The sequence below is a fragment of the Falco rusticolus genome, chromosome 1, assembly GCF_015220075.1.
Source record: "Falco rusticolus isolate bFalRus1 chromosome 1, bFalRus1.pri, whole genome shotgun sequence".
NCBI lineage: Eukaryota > Metazoa > Chordata > Aves > Falconiformes > Falconidae > Falco > Falco rusticolus.
Genome location: NC_051187.1, coordinates 26,984,431 through 27,009,207, shown reverse-complemented (window position 1 = coordinate 27,009,207; position 24,777 = coordinate 26,984,431). Strand labels below are relative to the sequence as shown.

Here is a 24,777-nt window from a genome sequence, read left to right as displayed (position 1 = left end):
TCACTCATATTTATCCTGAACTCACTATTATTTTTATAGGATTCTAGCAAGGTTATTGGTGTTTTATGTCATATAGAACAAAACCAAAGAATTATAGACTGAAGCTGCCTATTAAGGACAGGGACTCTTGTCCTCACTTTAAAATTGAGGTTAAGCCAAAATTTCTGTCTCCAGAGCCACTGTGGGAACTGTATCACTGTTCCCAATTTGCTTCAACCATCAGCTGGCCACTAGCAAGCATTGCTCCCTCAGCAGCTTCTTTGCAGAGATCCCTCATTATCACAATGGAAAATGCTTTCTTAGATACTATCCCAGTGCAAATGCAAAACTTTTCACTATTGGCTTTGCCTGGAAAATGCTTGTACTCAAGCACAAAAATACTTCCATGTTAAGAGTCTGGATACAGAACAACAATGCCTGAATTATCTATTAAGATATAAAAATTTTCAATAGGTAGAACCACACTGATTATTTTATTTAAAAGAAAATAAGGATCCAAAAGAAGAGACATGCCTGGAGTTTATGACCTACGGGTAGCAACTTCAATCACACCTTTAATTCTTTACAGAAAATCAAATCAAAGCAATAAATTTAAATACATCTCAAATTCAAATTTTGTGGGAAAAGGAAACTGAAGGAAGTCTGGGCTTGTCCTGAACTCAGCATAAGCAACTTTAAGCGATTGTCACAAGCCCTTCAAACTTGTAGTTTAGAGAGACTTCTCAAAGAGAATTAAAACCAAAAGGAAAAAATCTTTGATGACTTTGCAGAACCTACACAATTGTATCACTGAGAGAAAACCATACACTGATGCAACCACAGTGGCAACTGGCACTGACATAGACTCTTCTCCTGTGAAAGCTGGGGAAGTTCAGTTGAGAGAGCATTCACCATTATTAATTCATTATGACAAAGTACATGCAAACCTCATCAATGCCTTCTTCCTCATGGAATGTCCGTGACAAGAGAAGGCAAGTCATGGTGTTGTTTTTCTTTGTGAACAGGATAAAATCCTTCCCAATCCGCATGGAACCCCTGGAAAGATTTCAGGCTGCATGTTACACCTGATGCACAACACTTTCTAGAAAGCAGACCACATTGCTGAGTTTTCTTGCCATTATGTTCAATTATAAGATGCCAAAACCAGGTAAGGCAGAAGAAGAGGGCTTAAACAGCAACCACCATTTCTAACTGAACATCACATTCCTTTCAAAAGGCATCTCACTCTGGACAATTTCATAACATTTCAAAACATTTAACACTAGTCACAATTAAAAGGTGCAGAAGTACAGTGCAGCGTTCCAGGCTCACACCATGTAGAAAGTTTAAAAATACCAACAAAGCTGGCTTTTTTCTAAATCTAAAAAAATTACTAAGGTGAGATGTGACAATAGCCTTCAAATATATGAGCAGGAATGTAAGTGAGAAAGCAAATGCACACTTAATTTTGCTGTACACAGAATGAATAGCAGCAGACAAGTTTCTGGGAGGCAGACAATTTATTTTCCAATGTCTCACTTGAAAGATTCACTGACACTTCGGCTAGTGCAACTTAGCAGCTAGTTGTCATGAAAAGGGACAGTCCCATCTTCCTCCCCACTCTTCTAACCCAACTCATCCAAAAAACCTTAACAGAGAAAAGTTAACATTGCATTAAAGGCAGGATTAGCGTTCTGTCAGTTCAGTTTTCTTTAATTGGCTTAATTCAATACCAAAGCCCACCTTTTGCACGTTTAGGCTTTAGTCTGTATTTCTCAGCTGTCATACAGTATGCTTCTTGCTCAAGGTTAAGAACAGGGCAGAGATCTGTCCTAGAAGTGCACAGGAAGGATCTGGGATCTGTTCTGCACTGAAGCTGGATCAATAGTATCTCAGGATCCCTCACATCCCCTTTTTTTCTTTCCCCTAGATAACAGAGGCGCACAGATTTCCCTGTAGGTTGCACATAAATAATCAAGCCACATGGAACAACGTAAAGGAGAACAGCCAGTCAGAGCAAGCCACAAAAGCCCTTTAACTTTCTCAAAGACATCAGTTCACCACAGCACACACCCTTCTCTTTCCTAGCAAATCCCCTTCAACCAGTAAGATCTCCTTCCGTCTCTGTTCTTCTGCCACTTAATCCCACTCCTTTCATTCCTTCCATCATTCCCTGTCTTCTCCATGCATTTGTTTGATTTAAGAGAAACAGAAAAGGTTTAAATCCATCTGACTTGCACCAGACAACCTTCCTACTGAGAGGCTGCAGTACTATTTTGCTCCAATTTTACCATCTGGCTGCCATAGCCATATTAAGGTTCTGTTTCCTGCTCTTTCATTTTTTTTCCCCAGCTCTTATCTGTATCCTCTGCATCATGCAAACACAATGGCAAAACACTGTAATCAGCTTTGGACAGACTTCTCAATCACTGAAGAACTACAGCAGATGTTCACAGAGCTCCTGGCTACCAAACCATGGTATCTTTATTTAGACTTCATCTGCTTCTTCTTTTTTTCTGGAAAAAAAGATATATACCTCCCAGCAAAAAATACATTTACTATCTCAACCCTAGCCTCCATAATCTAAGGAGGCTGGCCTTGTTATACGTACGATTTCAAGCCATTCCCATACTGCCCAATTTGAGTTGACTCAGGTGATCGCTTGGCTGATTTACCAAATTGGATAACACTGGCAGCTTCATCTAGAAGGAGAGACAGGGAACAAAAAAAGTTTATTTTAATATACAGATGCACACACATATCTTTTCACTATTTATTCACCACTGTAATTAGCACAAATACTATAGCATGGAAGAGGCCAGAAGCCCAAGCCAAGGTCTCATCCTGAAGCTCTACCATACAGGCCTGTAAGATACACACTGTTCAATTGCATTTACATTATCAAAAGCTTTGTACAGATGCCATCATGCTGACAAAAACAGTTTCAAGTTTCAGACTAGTCCAGTGCCCTGTACGAAGACATTTATTTTGAAAAAAAAAATGTCCACAAGATGATCTGTTGTGTCCACTGCAATTATCAACGTGCTCATAAACCAAAACACACCCTGGGACACTGCAGGTCTGCTGCACTGCTGACACCACAGATTTGAAACTATTGGCACTAGAGCTTAAGTCAGTACTGCAAAAAACGTCTTGAATTTGGGATAAACATTACTTTTTCTTCATGGCATTGAACCGAACGCTATGATTAATGAATACACCAATAAGACAAAAGTTAATTTTTGCAGAAGATTGCTGGACTACTGACAGCAGGACAACTGTGGGCAAAAAGGCAGTACTATCAAGTACCACAGCAATTAATGGCGTATTTTATTAGCAGAGGACAAAATTAGATGATGGCTCTCTGTCATTTTTAGTCCAAGCCTTTCTATTGTTCAAGGCATAAAGCCTTTTAATATCATCCATAAGACAGAACAATTCCTCTCCCTTCCCCCAAGAGATAGCAATCATTTCACCATGGAGTTTGCTGGGAGAAATGAAATGCAATTCCAGACAAGGAACACAAAGTGCCTTAACAGGAAGGCTAACAACAATTACAGTCCTCAAATGCGTACACAAGCTGTGAGCACAGGACATCACTCACGCCACCAGCCAGCTATGCGGAGGCTGAGCCGGTAGAAAAGCTGGATTTAAGCATACAGGAGACTCACCCCGCTCCACTAGTGCGGAGTTTTTACAGTAAGACTTTCAGCACTAAACCACTGTTCTAACACAAAATCACTGAGGTGGGTGTCAGAATGCCCTTTTCCATTGAAATGACACTCAGATTTAAAGCCACAAATTACAAGGGTGAAAACACAGGAGAACAACTGTGCAAGCACCTCGCTGCCTCAATTCAGTATGTTCATAACAGAGGTCTATAACTATTTCAAACCTAACCTTTCACTGCATGATAGCACCTCTTCCTTTCCTTCAACCTACTATAGTGTTTTCTAGCTAAACAAAGTAAATGTTAGATTCCTTCATATTTGAGATCTGGGTAAGGATATTGATGATGATAATAGTATTATTACTACTACTGGTGTCAGTTTTAAAGACTGGTCAGAAAAGGGGTGGGGTTGAGAAGGCTAGTGGAACCCTTCTGCTATACAAAAAGTTGTATCAGCAACTGGTTTTAAGAAAAGCCTAAAAAGGGTAAATTGTGCGAAGCAATTCCTCTCTCAGAAATGGTGACCATAGGGTTTATCACTCAATGTTAGACGTCCGAAAGCACCCTATAAAGATTCTTCTTTCTGGGCAGAGGGACAAAGATGATGCTGAGCAGAGGGGACTACTTGGGATCATCTCTGTCTGCTCCAGGCTTGTTGTCTTTGGAAGAGACTTAATCTTTACCTCCTCCCAAGAATCAAGGTACAAACAAATTTTTTCCAGCTGTTTTGAGTTAGCACTCTGGAGGGAATTTCACTTAAGGCTATTTTAGTCACACTGTTTTCATTTTGTGGTGTCTGAGTTACTGATTTAAAAAAAACCCAAACCCCCTGGCAACAAAAATGGGGGGTGATGTGTTCTATGCCAAACAGACGAGAAAAAACAATCTGAAGGAATTTGCCCCAAGATGGCAGATTGATCTTCAGAGCCCAAGAAAAGGAATCAAGGGCACAGATAAAACCTTTCCTGGTCAGAAACATCAGATGCCTGGGATGAAGAACTGGGAGGCAGAGCTGTTTAATTCCTGACTGTTGGTCCTCCAGGACAGCAACAGAGCATCCTCCTGAGCGACAGCCAGGCTTCTGCAGCACAGGCTGGCTGACACACAACACACTGCTGACAGTCCTGCAGGCAGCTGCCCGCTCCCCCACTATGGGTCACAAGATAGCCACTGAAGTCACCTGGCTTCACCCATTCAGGAGAGTCCTCTCTTTATTTTCAAGTTCTCCAGCTCAGAATACACTAGAGGAGTCCCGATTCAAGTACAGAAAATTATCCCTCCTGCCACACCAGGAGTACTGTGTCCAGTTCTGGTCTCCTCAATTCAAGAAAGATGCAGACAGACCGGACAGGGTCCAAAGGAGACGATCAAAGGTGCGAAGAACCTGCCCTATGCAAAAAGACTGAAGGAGCTAGGTCTCTTCTTGGAGAAAAGAGGGGTCTGGGGGAATCTCATCACAGTATTCCAGTACTTACAGGGTGGCTACAAAGCGGATGAAGGCTCTCCCTTCACAAGGAGCCACACGGAAAAGACAAGGGGCAACGGGTACAAGTTGCACTGGGAGAGGTTTCAACTCAATACAAGAAAGAAAAATTACAGAGTGAGAACAATCAATCACAAACCTCGCCAGGGATGTGGTAGAGTTGCCATCGCTGGAGGTTTTCAAGATGAGATGGGACAGGGTACAAAATCATCTCATCTAGGCTCCCTTTCTGACGAAAGGTTGGAACAGATGATCTTTGAGGTCCCTTCCAACCTGGGCTGTTCTATGGTTCTGATTCTAAAATGCAGCTTAAAGACTTTTCTTCAGTCCTTGGAGAACACAATTAGAGATCACTTCCTAAATTAAGTTGTTATACTTTTTCAACCCACAAGTTGATTCATTAAATTCATGCAGCACCTTCAGAGCCCAAGCAGCAGATAAAATTCTCAAGCCTAAGTATCCTCAGTAGTGATACCCCTGACAGTATAGAAAATCCTGACCTAAGATGTGCTGCATGAGATCTGTTGTTTGTTTTTCTAACTGACTCCTATTTAGTTCCTTATGAAAAAGCCAAACTTTTGGGCCAGTACTATCATCCTAATATCTCCCTATGGGACACAATACTTTTATAGAAAAGACCAGTACTGCAGCCTCACTGAATCCTCAGATCTTTTGATAACTTATGACTTTACTGCATAAGATGTTTGCAGCTTGAATACAAACCTATTTTAATTTTCAAACCACACAATCCTTAGTGACCATTAGGAGAGCCAATGCAGCAAGTTCTCAATGGAACTGTAGTAGGAGCTACTTGACAAACACAACTAGGTTTTAGAAATGCTAATCACTTATACTTTCCGCTAACTTTAGTTGAGGAGCTGCCATTTGGCTTGACGCTCAGGAGCTATCAGAGGACTCAAATTTGGCCTATTGCCTTGCCTTGCTATACTCTCCTCTGTTTTCACAGCTTACCAGACAGATCTAGCTGTCCAACACAGGACAAGACCAATGAGAGAACAGCAACAGGACAGAGTAACACAGAGGATGTGTTAATGCAACTGTTCATTTAAGCCATTCAGCTCTTCCCTCTGTGTGAAAGCACCCAGAGATACCTGGATTCGTTTACTCATGCTCCCAGATGACGTCTCACCCAGCCTTCTAAGCTGTCCTTTCAGTGTGCTCAGGAAGATCATGTTAGTTGGGGCTCCAAGAGCACTACAGCAAGTCACCTAGTTATTCTTTTCAATGTCAGCTTTATGTACAATAAAAATAATCCTTAATTAAAACTATTATGCAGAAAAAGAAAACATTCCCAAGCTCTGATCTCTGTGAAAGGAAGGTCTGTATGGATGTTGATGCTGTTTTCAAAATAAGAAGGGAGAAAAGTCCAATAAAAGGTTTTCTGCTGATATCTCCTAAAATCAGCTTTCAGATAAGAGATCTTCAAGATGTTTTTAAACTGGTAGATCCTGCATTATGGGAAATTAAAACTCAAACCCCTACAGCCAGAGACAGAAACAGAGAGAGGCCCATGTAGGGAGTTAGAATTACAGACCCTCCCCAGCCAATTTTGTCCATGTTGACAGGCAAACAGTACAGGAAATCAAGTTTCTACCTGGCTGCCCTTGGTCAACTGACATACTGTCCTGATTTTGGCTGTGATAGAATTAGTTTTCTTCTTAGTAGCCAGTGCAGTGCTGTGTTTTGGATTTGGTGTAAAAACAATGTTGATGGCACATGGATGGTTTCAGTTGTTGCTGGGTGGTGTTTGTACTAGGTGAAGGACCTTCTAGCTTTTTGGGCCCTGCCAGTAGAGGGCTGGAGGGCCACAGGGAGCTGGGAGGGGACACAGCCAGGACAGCTGACCCAAACTAGCCAAAGAGGTATTCCACACCATGGGACATCATACTTGGTACATAAACTAGGGGGTGGGCGTGGGGTGGCTGGAGCTGCCGATTGCTGCTCAGGGACTGTCTAGGCATCGGTCAGTGGGTGGTAAGCAGTTGGTACATCACCTGTTTTATCTTCTCCCTTCCCTTTGGATTTCATTCCTCTCCCCTTCTCCCTCCTTTTCATTATAACTGTTATTGTTATTATTTTGTCCTCCTCGGTTTATTTTATCTCATTTATTAAATTGTTCTTATCTCAACCCTCAAGTTTTACATTCCTTCTCAATTCTCCTCCCCACCCCTCTGAGTGAGAGGGTAGTGAGCTAGCAGCTGCGTGGCGCTTAACTACCAGCTAGGGTTAAACCATGACACTTTCAAATGCATATCAAGCTTACTATGACCACTGAGTGTTAAAAGTCATGCATCTGCATCAAAACAATGTCTCAGACTACTGAAAATTAAGAAGTAATTTTTTTTTGAAAGTACTAAACAAAGTTGTATACAGGTTTTACATTCTGAAAAGCAATGTCCTGGAAAGGGGAAAAGAGAACTTCATAGCCTATTTAAAATTAGTTAAAAAAATGGTTTTTTTCATACACAGAATGAACCACACTGATGCAAGCATCCAGACAGGCAAATGACAGAAAATATATGATATTTGCTGTATATGATGTATAGTGCTACAACCCACAGTACATGCCAATCTCCTTTACAGAGTAACTCAGACTACTAAACTCAGGATAAAATCCTTCAAGATTTAGCAGAAAGATCAGTCAAAAGAAGCAACTTAATACTTAGGCAACACTTAAATCCCACTTTGTCACAAAATCAATAATATGGGAGAAATAACAGCATAAAAACTGCTGTTAGACTCTGCAGCATTAGAACAGACATTTGTCACCTTCCACTCTTGATCCAGAGAGAAACATGTAGTTTTCAAGACATGCAGCAAAGGTTGTATTTCTTTCCCCTGATCCAAAGGCTTGTGAGAAGGCCACAGTTAAGCCTCTGAAATTGTTTTATGGATGAGGCTTAATTGCTTCCTTCAGTTCCACTGGTGGACAGAAAAGCACTCTCAGAAGACCTGTTTAGCATCACCAATTGCATTCCTGAGAATATACAGAAAGCATCTAGAGCTCAAAATAAATTCCTTCATGCAGGTCTCAAACCTTTATATCAAAAAAGTTAATGTATTTTCATAGCATTAATAAACAGAATTAAACTTTGTACTGGTTTTGGCTTGGATAGAGTTAAATTTCTTCACAGTAGCTTGTACATGGCTGTGTTTTGGATTTGTGTTGTAAACAGCGTTGATAACACAGGGATGTTTTAGTTACTGACTACCAGCACTTACACAGAGTCAGAGCCATGTCTGCTCCTCACCCCACCCCAGCAAGCAGTCTGGGGGGCAAAAAGAGCTGGGAGGGGACACAGCCAGGATGCCCGACCCCAACTGACCCAAGGGATATTCCAGACCATATAACATCAGGCTCAGCAATAAAAGCTGGGGGTAAAGAATGAGGAAGGGGGGGACATTCAGAGTGATGGAGTTTGTCTTCCCAATAACAGTTACACGTGATGGAGCCCCGCTCTCCTGGGGATAGCTGAGCACCTGCCTGCCAATGGGAAGCAGTGAATGAATTCCTTGTTTTGCTTTGATTGTGTGCGCAGCTTTTGCTTTTCCTAATAAATTGTCTTTATCTCAACCCATGAGTTTTCTCACTTTTACCCTTCCAGTTCTCTCCCCCATCCCAGTGGAGGACTGAGCGAGCCGCTGTTTCCGGCTGGGGTTAAACCACGACAACCCTTTTTGGCGCCCAACATGGAGCTCAAAGGGTTTGCGATTACGACAGATTTGATTGGATATGCTAGATAGTAGCTGAACAGCAATAACCAGTATAAATTCTAACTGGCAGGCTCCTCTGCTTGCCTTACTGTATGGTAGAATCTAGTGCTTGTTAGCGGCTGCCTTTTGCTTTCATTGCTTGCTGTACTGCTTATAATCTGACTCTGCTGTGCCTGGGAACATTTTGACAACAGCAGTGCTGATATGCCTGGGCTGGCAGATGGCCAGGGCATGGCTGCTGTTCCTATGCTGCTATACTGGACAGGCTGGAACTCCAGCGTGAACCTGAATCGAAGGGACTCTGACCTGTGCATGAGTCCACACAGAAGCAGAACACCCCGAAGTGTCTGCAGTCATCGACAAGTCCATGCCAGAGTAAGTACATCTCAAAGTGTCTGCGGCCATGGTTATGCCTGTGCTGCAGCAGGTATACTTCTGAAGGAATTGTGACCTGAGGATAAGTCCATGCTGCAGCAAGTACAGCTTGAAGCATCAGTGGCTGTGAATGAGGTCATGCTGGAATACCTCAAAGCTACAGATAAGCCCACAACAGAGCAGGTACACCCCTGGAGGAACTGTGGCCATGGATAAGGCCACATTGGAGCAGGTACCTTCCTGAAGGAACTGTCGCTGAAGGCAAGGCCATGCTGGAGCAGGAGTATCTCTGAAGGCATTGTGGCCCATGGACAAGACTGTGCTGGAGCACATGCACCTCAAAGCAACTGTGGCTGTGGATAAGCCTACACCACAGCAGGTATGCCCCTGAAGAGACTCATAGATAAGGCTCCACTTGGAGCAGTTACAACCCTCAGGGACTGCAGTCCATGGATAAGTCCAAGCTGAAGCAGGGGCAAGGGGAGTTCATTGCAATGTTAAATCCTATGACCTGGCCCAATGGGACCGGGGTAAAGATTGTAATGGAAATACCTTTAAATTATTGTAACACATGATTTGAGTTACATGTTATGCAATTACTATAGTAGGAACCACCAAGAAGCAGTGCAAATGCAGCAGTGACCTGACCTGGGCTTCAGTGCCCACTAACTCCATGTAACACACTACCTCTCATGTCCTGAGCAATCACTGTAACAGATTGAGCACAAATTCATGGACTAAATGAACTCAGTGGGCATTTGTGGACATTTATGGACATTTAACAGACATTTCACAGGGGTGGTCCATAGACTAAGGGAATGATATCTGTGTATATATCAAAGAATGTGAAGAGGGAGGGAGTGGTTAATGAGGATGTATTGGATAATACGTGACCTGAGCATGATGTAAATGGTATGGAATAAGGGGTTGAGAATGTACTGGTCTGGGCTGGAATAGAGTTAAATTTCTTCACAGTAGCTTGTACATGGCTGTGTTTTGGATTTGTGTTGTAAACAGCGTTGATAACACAGGGATGTTTTAGTTACTGACGACCAGCACTTACACAGAGTCAGAGCCATGTCTGCTCCTCACCCCACCCCAGCAAGCAGTCTGGGGGGCAAAAAGAGCTGGGAGGGGACACAGCCAGGATGCCCGACCCCAACTGACCCAAGGGATATTCCAGACCATATAACATCAGGCTCAGCAATAAAAGCTGGGGGTAAAGAATGAGGAAGGGGGGGACATTCAGAGTGATGGAGTTTGTCTTCCCAATAACAGTTACACGTGATGGAGCCCTGCTCTCCTGGGGATAGCTGAGCACCTGCCTGCCAATGGGAAGCAGTGAATGAATTCCTTGTTTTGCTTTGATTGTGTGCGCAGCTTTTGCTTTTCCTAATAAATTGTCTTTATCTCAACCCATGAGTTTTCTCACTTTTACCCTTCTAGTTCTCTCCCCCATCCCAGTGGAGGACTGAGTGAGCAGCTGTGTGGGGCTTAGTTGCCTGCATTAAACCACAACAATACCACACGATCTTAAAGTACCGAGGGATCAGAACAAAAATGTTAGCCAATGCTTATTTACCCATCTGCCCCACCTTCTCCAAAACCTTCCAGTTAAACCCAACTTTTCTGCCCAGTAGAGAGCTCCTCACAGGATTTACCCAACTTTAAGACAGAAAGAAAGTGTCATGGCTTGACAGTGCTGTTCACTGATGCTAAAGCAAAGCAAGAAGGTTCTTCTCCTGCTAGGTACAACACGGATTTACATCAATTCTTACGACAAGGCAGAAGTACATTTCTTACATTCTTCTCACACTTAAAAAGTGTCCTAAAATCTTAGGAGATTTTATATTGTAAAGTATTGATTTCAATCACAATGCCAATGATGAAAAAAAGGCAAAATGCTTTCAAAGCTTTCAGTTTCAGCCATGGCACACTTTTTTATTAGAGCGGAAATACACTAACTGCTTGGGAGCCTCTAATGGGACAATGGCTTATGTCCATCAAAGCCTGTGTGTGTTCCCTTTTCTGGCTACACTATTCTCCCTCCATCCCCAAGGCCAACTTTGGTGCACTGGAAAACCACAGGCCAGGCTGACTGAACTCTATAATGGAGCAAAACAGTTTTCTTTTGGCCAGATTAGTTTTCTGCAACTGAACAGGTGAATAGTTTGATATATGATACAGTGTGAAAGAGCCAGTGGAGAGGCAGGAACATTTATCCAGGCACGGAACATGCCCCTTTCAACAGAACCAAGTTGTTAATTCAGCTTAAGCCATAACATGAAACCTCAGCTTGAAAATGCAAGTGTAACTTCCTGTCACTTACTTGAATCCATTCCCGTTCCATCATCTAAAAAACACAGCATGAATCCACCTCGTAGGTCTTCCCGTCGCTCTACAAGACAGGAGTTATTCACTACTCCCACAAGCAAAAGTTGAAAGTTCCATAAAATGGAATCAGCGTTCATGACAGAAGTAACACAACAAAGAGGACTTTCACAACCCCAATATGGCTAAGCTGTAAGAAGAAGCACCAGATTTTTGTAACAGAATAACTAGAATTTCTCCTGTACTTTAATCTGTGCCTAAGTATATGCTACAAGAGTATATTGTAAAAGCAGGTTTCTTAAGCATCCAGTATAAACAGCTACTCACTTTATCGGACCTCAGCTGAAGGCTGATCTAAGTGCTTGCCCAAGTTATTTGTAAAGGTACTATTTTTTGAAAGACAACAGGCACCTTGCACAGGACAGACAGTAGAATAATTGAATAATTTAGGTTGGAAAAGACCTTTTAGATCATTGAGTCCAACGATAAACCTAATACTGCCAATTTCACCACTAAAATATGTCCCTAAGCACCACATCTACCCATCTTCTAACTACATGTAGAGGGTGACTCAACCATCTCCCTGGGCAGCCTGTTCCAATGCCCAACCACCCTTTCAGTGAAGAAATGTTTCCTAATAGCCAAACTAAAACTCCCCTGGCACAACTTGAGGCCATTTCTCCTTGTCCTATCGCTCATTACTTGGGAAAAGAGACTGACTCCCACCTCACTGCAACCTCCTTTCAGGCAGTTGGAGAGGGGAATAAGGTCTCCCAAGCCTCCTTTTCTCCAGACTAAAAAACTCCAGTTCCCTCAGCCACTCCTTGTAAGACTTGCTCTCCAGACCTTTCACCAGCTTCTTTGTAGCAGCTTTCACCAGTGCCATTCTTTCAACATGCTCCAGCACCTCAATGTCTGTCTGGTGAGGGGCCCAAAGCTATGCACAATGCTGTGTTCAAACACCCTCACTCTTATTTTACCAAGTACAAGACACATATGCAGCCTAAATCTACGTTAACTACTGACTTAACTGCTGACATGCAAGGAAACAGCAGGAGTTACTTACCAGTATAAATATCTATTCTCGTGGCATCTGCATCTCTACAAAGCAATAAAAACACTATCAGTATACAAATGTCAAATAGTAAAGATGTTAAAATCCAGACACATGCAATACTTTCCAAAATGCACTGGCTGCACAGATCAAAATCCACAAAGGCCCCACAGTCAGCACTAACAGACAAGTTAAAAGACATATTGTTCTATTTTTTCCTACTTGAACTCAAACTCCAGCACAAGACATTACTGCCACACAACTACAGTATCACTGGCTTTTTAACAAGAGGGGGGCGGGGGTGTCAAATAAGCACACACTTCTGAGCTCCCTCCTGTATGAAACAAACAATACTGACATTTTTTCTGTCAAGCTGCTGATGGTAAGTTTAAGAACTCACATAAAACTCCATCCAAATACATTCAAGGTTGTCATAGGAAACTTTCATGTTGTTACAAGATCATTTAAGTAAAGCTCTTCATACACTGTGCACCCTCCTCTGTGTTTGAAAAAGCAGCATATACAGCACTACTTCCCTCTTCTCAAAACCATTTTAAAATTTATTTTTCATGTAGATTGTCACATACCCTTGGTTTGCTGATCAGAAGAGTGCAGTTGTCATGTTATAACAAAACCTTGTTTCCCAAATTCCAAAGTCACTTTTTCTTTGTATCTCCAGCCAAGTACCACTACCTTCTTCCCAGAAGGCCAACCTCTCTTTTGTCAGAGAAGGAACCAAGAGGTTGAAGAGAAAACCACCCACCGATCTCAAGGATGCTGCTGTTAAGAGAACGGCAACAGTGCAGGCGCACACATGGCTGTTTTTTCCTACGCAGAAATCTTCCAGTTTCAACTCCTTACATTACAAACCACATAGTGTGACAATTCATGCTTCATAGAAAGTTATCCCAAAATATTTCCATAATGCCTCATCAGAACATTTTGTGATGCTTCATAGAAAGTTATCCCAAAATATTTCCATAATGCCTCATCAGAACATTTTGTGCAGCTCAAGAGATAAGTATGCAAGGCTTCCCAAACGCAAACCTGAGAAACGTGGCCTAAAAAATTCAACTTCCAAATATCAAGCCTCCTCTCCAGCATCACAATAGCTCTAACTGTTCCTGCTGTATTTTTCAGCATCCTGCTTCTATTTCATTTTCATCCTACCACCATACTTGATAGTAAGAGTCATGGATTATCTAAGGTATCTTAAGAGAGCTCCAGCAATTATTATTTTACCAATTTCTTTAAACAAAAAGGCAGACTTATTTTGTGTGACTTCTAACAATCTCCCTTCCAATATGAGTTGTTCTATGACCAAGTCAAACTTATCTTTTCAGGAATAATACTTTTCTTTTCCCCAGGGGGTAGATATGGTGATATAAGAGGACCAAGGGAAATATTCATACTAAGCTACACAGAAGTCTTCTATTTTATATTTTTCGTTAAGTCTACTAGAAGTGAAAAGTGTTCAAGCTCAATAGACAGACAGGCTAATTAAATCTTAACTGAATTCACCTTGGGAATTAGGCACTTTCAGGTACATACCTGGCATTGTCTACAAGTTCAGCAAGGGCACCAAACAAGAACTCATGGGTAGTTCTGCAATGAAACACAGGATTAGCAGGGTTAACACAGACACTCAAAAAGAGAGGCCTTTAAATAAAGAAAAACCTCAATCACATTTTAAACAAATGCAATTGTACATCTCCAATACTAATGTCTGCCACTGACAGAAGACTAGAAATGAGCCTTCTACCATCTACCAGAGGCAGACACGCAGCAGACAAGCTGCCCCGTGGAGTCTGATTTGACAAACCGCTGCTCACTAAGGTCTAAAATGCACTGCACAGTAAACGAACACAGCAGAGAAAAAATATTGACCTAATGAACCAACCTATGAACCAGCCATCAATTCATATAAAATCTTAATTATTCACCAGTGACAGGTCTGCTCATGGCAGCTAAACACTGCCTATATGTGAAACACAGACAAATAAGGATTATGCACAATGTTCATCTCCCCCATGCACATATTCACTTTGCAGAAGTTATTTCTGACAGGGAGATGCTTCCAGATCCTGGGAGACTTCCAATAGCTGCAACTGTTCCTAATCCAGAGGAGCACAGTCTTCTTCCACCACTGTATGATACCCAAACTCAACACTAAAATCATCTAGCTGGGTGCCCCTTCAGCACAATCTCAAAAGCCATGTTTAGTTTCCAGCCTCTTAACTGTCACCTTTTATAAGCACCACCTGTTCGAAAGTCATTAGTTAGTGCCTCAACCTTGAAAGAAGATACATGGTGAGAAAACCTTAAAGAGGTAATAAAGTCATTACAATACATTATCTGCCAAGATGTAGTATCTCCACTGAGTGCTCAACTTAGTGACCTATCTTCAAAATCTAACAATTGTTTCAAATCTCAATAAGCCACATCAACCCCAATACAAACAGCAGCTACAAGACCTGGAAAAACAGTTAGTGCAATCTGTTGCTTCTCTAAGATGCTTGATGAAGAGATCAAATCCTGAGAAACGTTTTTATCAACATGTTTCAGTTTACATGAAACCTCTTCACATACAATGTGTTTTCACTACTACACAAAAAGGCCAAGTGACCAAACAGAAAGTGACTTACTCATATTTTCAGCTTCTTAAGAACTGATACATAGGTACTTCCCACACACAAAATATATAGCTGTCCATAATGCTAATAATCACAAAATAAACTTTCATACCCATTGCCACTGTCATGACACCTAGCTCATCAATGCAGCTCCAATCAGAAGTAAAACACATTAGATTTCACAATTATAACTAGAACCACGAGAATGGAGATTTCCATCTCTGCAAGCTCCCACTTGCCTAAGCAGAGACAAGAGACAGAAGGGAATGGTTTTTGAAGACTACCTTCCCAATCACAAAGCTTCCACAGAAGCTCAAACCTGGTATTCTTTCCTTTGAGCACAATTTCCTGTGCACAGGTTTCAAGTGCTCTCTCAAGCCTACAAGCACCTATTCAGTTCCAAAAATCAACATCCCAGCAGTTTATTTAGGAAGTAACCCATGTCAGGAAAAATCCATAAGCAAATGCATGCTTTAGCACTAGTAACTGTGCTTTGCTAGCAGCTTTTACTCTAGAATTTAAAGAATGCTTCAACTTAAGGAAAAGGTGCAAATAAGATACAAATAGGGACCTCCAAAGAAAGATATTGGAACAAAATAGCTGAAAACATAGCTGCATATAACAAGAGGCAGGAGAAAAAAAACAGCCTGACACCACACTCAACTTGAAGATGTACCAAAACTGGAACCTCTTGTGCTGACACAGGCAAAGTGAAACCTTGCTACAGGCAAGTGAAATCCAGTCCAGCTATTATTTATCACTAACAAAAGTGTATATACACTAATATCTTCTCTTCAGTATATTAATCTCAACACTTACACTGAACTTGTCAATATCAAAGGGTTTTGGCCCGATTCAATCAGCTCAGCTTAAACAAAAACCATGGTTTTGACTTTTACAGTCAGAAGTACCTGAAATACTTAACATCCAGTTGGTGACAGTGTTCCCTCACCTCCCAAAAAAACACTTGGGATTATTTTACTTACAATATAAGTTTAAAAAAACAAAACAAAACACAAGGCAAGCTGTTGACAAAATGGAGACTATTAGAGCTTGCACATGACCTGGAAACACCTAAGCATGAGCTAGGTGCACATCAGAGGTAACATACCTCTATCAGTCAGAGCACTTGAAATACAACTACTACTGATCGTACAACTGATGATAAGATAGGGGGGGGGGGGGGGGGAAGTGTTATCAAAATCTGAGTCTCAGTGACAACTCATCTTGGCGGAAGCACTCTGGTTTAGACCTTCCTAAACTTCCAACTTTCATTTGAGACAGCTCCAGGCTTGACAAGAAACAGAACAGGGAAGTGCAATGCTTCCAATTTGTTGAAATTTGGATTACAAAAGGTCAAGTCAGACAATTCTGTAGAACATGACTGATTTCAAACACCTCCACAAACAACCATTTGGAGTAACCATTTGGGAAGAAAAGCTTGTTTTGTGAGCAGTTCTTGGAGGATCATCCTTGTTTGAACCCAGTTGAACTCCTGATCCTGCATAGTCAGACAAGTACCTAATTACTAATGAAAGATGTAGGACTTCATATTTGTTCTGAAGAAGGCTACATCTAGGAAAATGTTCAAGTGTGGCCTCTGCATCAGAAACAATAGCTATCCTCTCAGCACTGCATGATTTCAGGCCAGAACAGAAAACATTCACAAGAAGAAATGGGAGAGCTTAGGGGGTGGGAGCTTGCTGGTCTGTTATTACTAGTATTCCTCAAGTCCACCATTCAGTCATTTTGAAGTCTTTCTGTTTCAGTGATCTTCTTCCACTTGAGCTGTATTGAACAGGACAATTCTAGTTACAGAAAAAATACTCAAGTTCAATCACAAGCTAAATCCTTCCTACTGGCAGGAGACAATTTCAGCTGTTCAACTTTCAACAAATTCCTTCAATCTTGCATTACAAATATCCAAAATATGCAAAAACAAGTTGGTTGGGCTCAGGTGTGGTTTTGTAAGCATCTCAATGAATGGCTTTGGAAGCATCTTAAAGCTACAGCAATTCAATTTTAAGAAAAACTAATGGGAAGACAAGTAGATGGCTCTGGAAGTCATAAAAACAATGCACAGGTAATTTGCACATGCTTACACACAGTGATTTTCATTCTAGGATCTAAAAGAACTTTCACATAGAAACATAGAATGGTTTGGATTGGAAGGGACCTGTAAAAGCCATCTAGTCCAACCCACAGCTGCAATGAGCAGGGACACCTTCAACTGGATTAGGCTGCCCAGAGCCCTGCCCAACCTGACCCTGAATGCTTCCAAGGATGGGGAATCTACCACCTCTCTGCACAATCTCTGCCAGCACCTCACCACCTTCATAAAAAAATTCTTCCTTCTATCTAGTCTGAATCTACTCTCTTTTAGTTGAAAGCCACTATCCCTTGTCCTTTCACTACAGGCCCTACTAAGAAGTCTGCTCCCAGTCAACTACTCATCAAGAAAAGCACTGGAAAACTTGGAAAAGCACAGTGGTATTTTTATTTTTTTACAAAATGGCAACAGAAGTGATTCAGGTACTTGCTGTGAAATTTGCCGTCAGGCATGGAAGCTTTAAGAAGTTGTTGGAAAGATCTACAGCAAGTCCTCAAGTTCAGGGACCAGATAAACTGTCTTCTGTAAAGCACTTCAGACTGAGTAGTCTGTTAGACGTACTAAAACTTTTCCTAAAGTAAGTCTCACAAAAGGAGAAAAAAGTAAGCCATGGTTTCCTTCTGCACCTCAACAGTTAGATGGATGATTTTTAATGGCTATTTTAAAGTACTTCTACCTCCATGACCATAAGAACATCTTTAGCACTGAAACAAAATTTTTCTGAGATGGTATGGTTTTCCTCAGCAACAGAGAATAGTCCAGAAGACAAGAGTCTCTATTATCAGAAGTCTTACGCTGTTCTTTGGTTGGTTTTGAGGTTTTTTTTGTTGTTTTTTTCTCAGGGGAGCAGGGCAATTCTTTATTTGTCATGTGTTGGTAGGGAGTTTGGTTTGGCTATTTTTTGCTTTTAAAATTATTTCCATTGTTTCCATTCCCATTCTTAGGGAAGCATTTAGCTTGGGCGTTGATCTTCGAAAGGCTCTTCATTCACGATGGACAAGAAGCCCTGGCTTTGGCTTATTCATATGCTTTAGCTTCCAGCTCCCTCTAACAATTCCGTAATGCAGTTATGCACTGCAGACATGTAGCACACCAGAAGTAGACCAGCAACATACGCAGAACAGAAAGTAAGGTGGCAACATGAAGTAGCTTTAATATTTAATACTCCAGAGCAGCAACAACACATCAGCCTTTTCTGCAGCACAGACATTATCTTCTTAATAAGATGGCGAGTTCTGGTGTTCTGCAGGCAAACACAAACTGCTGATAGAGCTCTGACATACAGTCTTCTAATCCATAAAAATGTTTGTTTCCTGCCACTGCACATGCAAATTTCACAGATCAATCACAGACCAGGAACATGGTTCAGTATTGTCCATCATCTTCAGGCACTAGACTGCACTCTGTGTGCAACTGCCATCAGCCAAGCCAGAAAACAAAGCCACAGGTCATGGACCCAAAGGCGACACCAGGCTGTTACTAGGTTTCTTCTCCTGTGCAATAACCCACTACCTTCCTGATCTTGAACAAAAACCAGATCATAATGCTCTTGGCACATGTGTAGGTGAGATTAGTCTTACTTGCTTTTGCAGATGTATCATGTTACCAACAAAGCCAGACAGATCTACTTTGAAATCAAGTCACTCCTATTTCTGTGCATGAGAAGCCTTTAGATTGCTGCAGACCACTGCTGCCCCTCACTCTAAGCTTGCCTGCACACACTGAAAAGGGAAATTAAAAGATAAGCCTGCACTTTTACTTCTTCTTCTATTGATGGTAACAATAAGACTCAACTCTTCCAAAAAAACATTAGATGACAAGCTTACACTGGTGACCAGTTGATCAAAAAGAAGAAATGCCAAGTGTCATTCCATGTTGTTCTTCCAAGGCAGCTCAGCCAGAACAAAACTTTCTTTTAAACCCTTCTGTGCACAGTACCACAAGGTCCAACAGGCAGGTCTCAGATGGGTGCTTAACCCTGCAAAGCACCGATTCCTGGTGGCGCTTCCCATTTTCTAGACACGCACTCAGAAGTAATTCACTTTAAACAAGAGCTTTGCCTCTTCTCAGATTTTATTTTGGGGCATTCCTCGGTGACGTGCAAAAGCCACAGCAGCTTCAAAGAGCCGACCAAAAGAAGGATGCCATGCTCCTGCTCGAAACACACCAGCACAAAGCACCCAGGTGCGAAGGCGGCATGATGCAGCAGAGGAACAGTGGCCTACCTTCTGCGGGGAGCGCAGGGCCGCAGGAGTGCACCTGGCCAGCATGCCGCATCCACTGCCTCCCGCAGCCCTGGCACCTGTCCAGTGCCCGCAAGTGATTCTCTGCGAACCGCAGGCCCATCCCCCGCATGACGGCAGTCCCGCCCGGGCGTGTCCGGCCGCGGCCAACAAAGCACCTGGGGCATGCGAGCCGGCGGCGCTGGGGCCGGCCGGGGCAGTTCAGCCCACGGCCCGGCCTCCAGCCATGCTCGCCCGCCACCGCGGGCACGCAGGAAGGCAGCCCGGGGGCGCAGGCAGCGGCACCACCCCACCGAGGCCCTGCCCGGCGGCCGCGGCGCGGCCCAGTACTCACGAGTTTGTGTGCAGGTACTCGAAGGTAAGCTGGGCCCGGTTGAGGCTGCTGTAATTAGCCAGGGCCATGGCGACGGCCGGGCCTGGGCCGCGCTCCGCGTGCACCGGCGGCCCCGCGCGCCTCGAGGCCTCCTCGCCCGCCGCCCGCTCCCCACCCCCGCCGCCGGTTACCGCCCCCGCCGAGAGGCCAGCACCGGGCCGCGATCGCCGGCCGCTCCCGCCGGCCCCTCTTTGTCTCCGCCGCGGCTACGATCGCGCCCCACCGCCGCCGCCGCCGCTGCCGCCCGCAGCCGCCCCTTCCCAGCGGGGCGGGGCCGGGCGCTCACCGCCCATTGGCCGGGCCGCGGCACGTGACGGCAGAGCCATGGCGCGGGCCGCCGCGGCTTCGCTGCCGCCGCGTGACGGGCGCGTTGGCCGGTGAGAGGCGGCCGCGGGCCGCGAGCGGTGGCCGGGCCGTCCGCGAGACCCGCCCCTGGGCCCCTCCCGCCCCCGGCGCCGCGGGAGCAGCTGCCGCGCCCGGCCCGCCGCCTCCTGAGGAAATGGCGCCGCAACGGTGTGCGCGGGCGCGGGCGGCGAGCGGGGAGGGCGGGCACCGGGGCCCGGCGCGGCCCCTCGGGCTGGGGAGGCGGCCGCGGCGAGCGGGACTCGGACGGCCCGGCTGACGGCAAATCCCGAGGCGGCGGAGCGGAGCAGGAGCGGCCTTCCCGTCCCCCGGAGTCACGGCGGCGGCGGCGGCGGTGGGCGCCGTGCGGGGTCCGCCGCTCCCCCCGAGGGAGGCGGCCCGCTGGGGGGACCTGCCGCGGAAGCCCCTCGGCTTCCGGCCTGGAGCGTGCGACCATCAGCGGCGGCCGTGTCCCCTGGGGAAAGCCCTGGCGAGTCACTGAGGAGAAGCGGCTGAACGTGCCCATAACTTACTAAACCGCGTTAACAGAGAGGGTATATAAAATCAGGAATATTCTCACTTCAGCCCCGTGCCTTTGACTCTTCTTGAAATCCGGAGGGACTGAGTGAAGTGGGGCTGTCCTTGTTTTCTGCGCACACATTGGCCCTCTCCAAACCACAGGCTGAACCCAGGAATCCCGAAGGTCAGAAATACTTTGCCAAACACTGGAGTTGCCTGATGGAAAAGCATGCCAAATTCTCCTGAAATGGACTTTAAAACAGGATGGCTGCATCTCCTGTGTCTCAGATAATAGGAATCTGAACTAAGGATCCAAAATCTGAAGGAATCCGGTCTGTGCAGAAACTGATGTGGTGTATCCAAGCTATGCAGTGAAAAGTCAAATTCAATAATCTGTTAATTGTGATTGGTGAATGGCTAAAAACTGAGCTTCATATTTGAGTTGCTCGCCTCCCATTTTGTTTGCAGTACCTTCTGGTCCATGTGTTTGCTGTGCTGGGAAGTGAAGTTCTCAGGTCAGATCTGCAGACTCATCAGCTCTGGCTTGCATACCACTGGGGACCCATTTCACACATCTAGTTTTGTGCATCCTCAGTTCAACTGTTCAGGTCTAAAGATTCCTTCAAGCCAGCAAGTCACATCGTTCCTGCTGATGGGAATTGCTCTGTGTACATATGTAGTCATCAAGTCACTGCACATGTATGCGCAGTGACTCTTTTAGGCCTTATCTCTGAGAAGCTATGAACAGTAGAACATCAAAGCTGCATGAAAGAATTAGAAAAATTACTGGGAGCATCTGTGTTAAGGTGTCATTACATTTTATGGCAGAATCTAACCTATCTACTTGAGTCTTCTAAAGGTTGTAGCATCATCTATTGTGCTCAGCTTTTATTTCACCATATTGCAGTCAGTATCAGAAGTTCAAAAGCAATATAAATCCCATCAGTGTAAAGGCAAAGTAACTACCTAGATATGTGTTCCTAAGGAACATGAACCTGAACTTGTGCATCGTATTAGCCTTGCCCCCTCTTCAGTACTCTGGGCATCTCCTCTTTTCCTAACAGAAACTTTGTCTCATCGTCTTAGCTTCATGGAGGAACCAGTATTCCTTTCCTGACATTGGGGAGGTTGACAACATCAGCAGAGTACTGCACTGCGCTGGAACAGAGCAGTTGGACACCTTCCTGCTGGTCCCATGGGATCTGACCTGCTCCTTCCATAGGATCTGACCTGCTCCTAGCACTGGCTGGCTGAATGCCACTCCTTTCCATCTGGCCCTTCAGTGAAGACCAGTACATTGTAGTTTCATTTTATTTGGCCATTCCCAGACAGGAAATTATTTTTTTCCATCTCACTATTTGATGGTGGTGAATTCCATGTCTTTTTCATTTTCTTTGACAAAAGTGAAATGAAAATTTAATTCTTACTCTTTCCATAGCCGTTCTGAAGTAGGTTTCAGATTTGTTTCTGACTTCTGCTCTTTGGTCTCTCTTGCCCAGGTCTTGAAAGGATTGTGTCATTGTTCACCGGCCCTCTGAGCTGCCAGACATTATCCCAAGGAGTAATAAAATTAATTTACCTTTTGAAAAACAGCTTCATGCCACAGCTCTGCCTTGGCCACAGCAGAGCTATTCTTTGGAGGGAACCTGTCTGTGTCAGTGGATGGAGATATGATACACTCTTTTTGCATGTGTGCTGGTGGTGCAAACCGCTGAATTCCTCAGTGCTTTTGAGATGGAAGTCTTCCTGCTGCAGATTGACATTTACCCTCTTTTGGGGCAATTTTTTTTTGTCTTGGAAACTCTCTAAACTTGTTTTAATTGTTCTAAATCTCTGTTATATTGATTATGATAGGCAACTTCCTTCCTTCCCCACCCCCCACACACACCCCCCAAGCCCCCATCTGCTACCTGCACCATTTTCCCCGAGTTCCTGTTCAGCACCAGGGTCTCTGCAGCCATCTTATGTGAATGAGCAGAACAAGTCTGACTTCTTAAGTGTCAGAGGCAATATCTTCTCACTCTTGAGGGGCTCTTGTTGCAGCAGAAAGCAGCAGTTTGCGCTGGTGCACTTAACTTTCCTGATAAATTACCTTTGAATTAGTGGTTTGTCCAGCCAGCCCATGTGGAGCTTCAGGCAAACTGTTCTGCTCTTCTTTAGCACATGGCTGAGTTTCTTACTCTGAAATAATCCACAAATCCCCTTGTAAATCTAGTCTTTCGATTGCACACTGGTCAAATTTTGTGTTTCTAGGTTGGGGAGTGACAGTTCCCATGCAGTCCTCTGTAGTGTTTGCTGGGTCCTTAGTCTAGTGTAGTATTTTGCTAAGCCTTTTTCCACTGGAGTCTGGGCCATAGCCTGAGGTTGTTGAAGAGTTTGTGGCCCTTGTTCTGAAACTTGGGAGATGACTGCTGCTACCACCTGTGTGGGCCTTGAATCAACGACTACTCTTTTTCTCTCATGATTTTTAAGAAGCTGAACTTCCAAGCCAGTGGGTCACCATATTGTTAAGGACTACAATATTCTGCACCAGACAAGTGCCATGAGTGTAGCAAAGTGTCTTTTCCAGACTTCTGTGAGGTTTCCTGATTTAACTGTTAGTAGCTGTATTCTGTGTTTATGGAAATGTAAACCTTTGCATTGTATAAATGAGGTTTTCACTATCAGAGTGAAATAATCACTGCAGGTGGTGGAAAATAAATTCTTGATGGCTTACTAGTCCTTCCTTAAAATAGCATCCAACACTGTCTTTGGGTACAAGGTCTTCTGTACACGTGACAGAAGTTGCTGAAGTTCTAGGTCTGAGCATTCACTTTAGAGATACTTTTCTTTAAAAATTGCTGGGCAATTACAGGCCCCAGTAACCTAAGTGGCATGGATCTCTTTTCCATTGCCCTGAATTTATAGAAGGAGTTTCAGAGTACCTTCCCTGTGAAATCATTATGTTGGCTCACAGATTTTTGGTTCATTCCTTCACATTGTGCCACTCACTGGCTGTGCTACATGAAGTACTCCAGTTAGCTCCTTGTACAGAATGGAAACTCCCTGCCATGAAATACGCTACTTCTTCAAAAAAACTTAAGGTTTCTTCTTTAGGTGGAGCATGACTGCCTCATTCACAGAGAAGAGCTGCATTATTCATCAAAACATTCTGCCTTTTCTTGGGTGTGAGTTGAATCTCAGGGTTGACTCAATACAATACAAGAATACAAGCCATAAAGAATTTAGAAGGACTTGTTTTCCCCCTGGGGCTTCCTGGTAAGGAGTTCTGCCTTATGTGACCTGGGGTAGACTTGTTTCTTGTCTTCACAGTCACATCTGTTCAGTCTTTCCGTCATTCATGTCAAGTAGCAGAGCAATTTGCTGACTAAATGCAAAAGAGTCATTAAATGAAACCGCTCTTCATGAAGTGTCTTTTTCTCCTGTGCCAGGAGACCTAAATCCCACCTTTCTTCTCTCTGGAGCAGTTATTTAATGAGTAGTCAGTGAGTCCGTCCTTACAAGACATGCAGACCGAGATGTTCAAATGTGAGTACCTAAACATGTATGGGAGTCGCTGGCATAAAAGTTCAGGCACATTTTCCATAGTGCCACGTGTCAACCTCTTGCTTCTTTGTCTCCAGGGAAGGCCACACCGTGGATTTGAATTCATTATTTTGGTCTAGATACCATTCTCAGTGAGATACTGGCTGTCAGAAGTGACTTTGTAAATGAATTTGCAGGAGAATGGAAAGGGTAAGAATAGATGAGAGCAAGGAGACATCTTGAAGTGAGAACCATGAAACTGTCAGCAGAATGGTGGATGGTGAGGATCCTCCACTGTCAGTCAGGCTTCCCCTGTCCTGAGTTCAGCTTTGATTAGTGAACTAAGCAAAGAATGGAATGAAAAATAAATGAAAAAATACAAAATATCCAGTATAACATTACTTC

The 24,777-nt window shown here is 43.8% G+C and overlaps 1 protein-coding gene across 5 annotated transcripts in view; it reads right to left on the bottom strand.

Annotated features, from left to right (window-relative positions):
* The window catches only part of MORC2 (MORC family CW-type zinc finger 2), a 49,119-nt gene extending 28,872 nt beyond the window's left edge, over positions 1-20,247 (bottom strand). For 2 of the 5 annotated variants that reach the window (XM_037375235.1, XM_037375236.1), the window contains exons 1-6: positions 19,948-20,107; positions 14,179-14,232; positions 12,640-12,674; positions 11,572-11,640; positions 2,591-2,681; positions 927-1,035 (exon numbers count right to left, since the gene is read on the bottom strand). In XM_037375235.1, coding sequence (XP_037231132.1) covers positions 927-1,035; positions 2,591-2,681; positions 11,572-11,640; positions 12,640-12,674; positions 14,179-14,232; positions 19,948-20,015 — 426 coding nt within the window. In that variant the 5' untranslated portion in view covers positions 20,016-20,107. Of the gene's footprint in view, positions 1-926; positions 1,036-1,722; positions 1,933-2,590; positions 2,682-11,571; positions 11,641-12,639; positions 12,675-14,178; positions 14,233-19,947; positions 20,109-20,140 lie in introns of those variants that run through there. The other 3 variants (XM_037375237.1, XM_037375240.1, XM_037375239.1) reach the window with 3 other exon arrangements.
* Between the last annotated feature and the right edge of the window lie 4,530 nt (positions 20,248-24,777).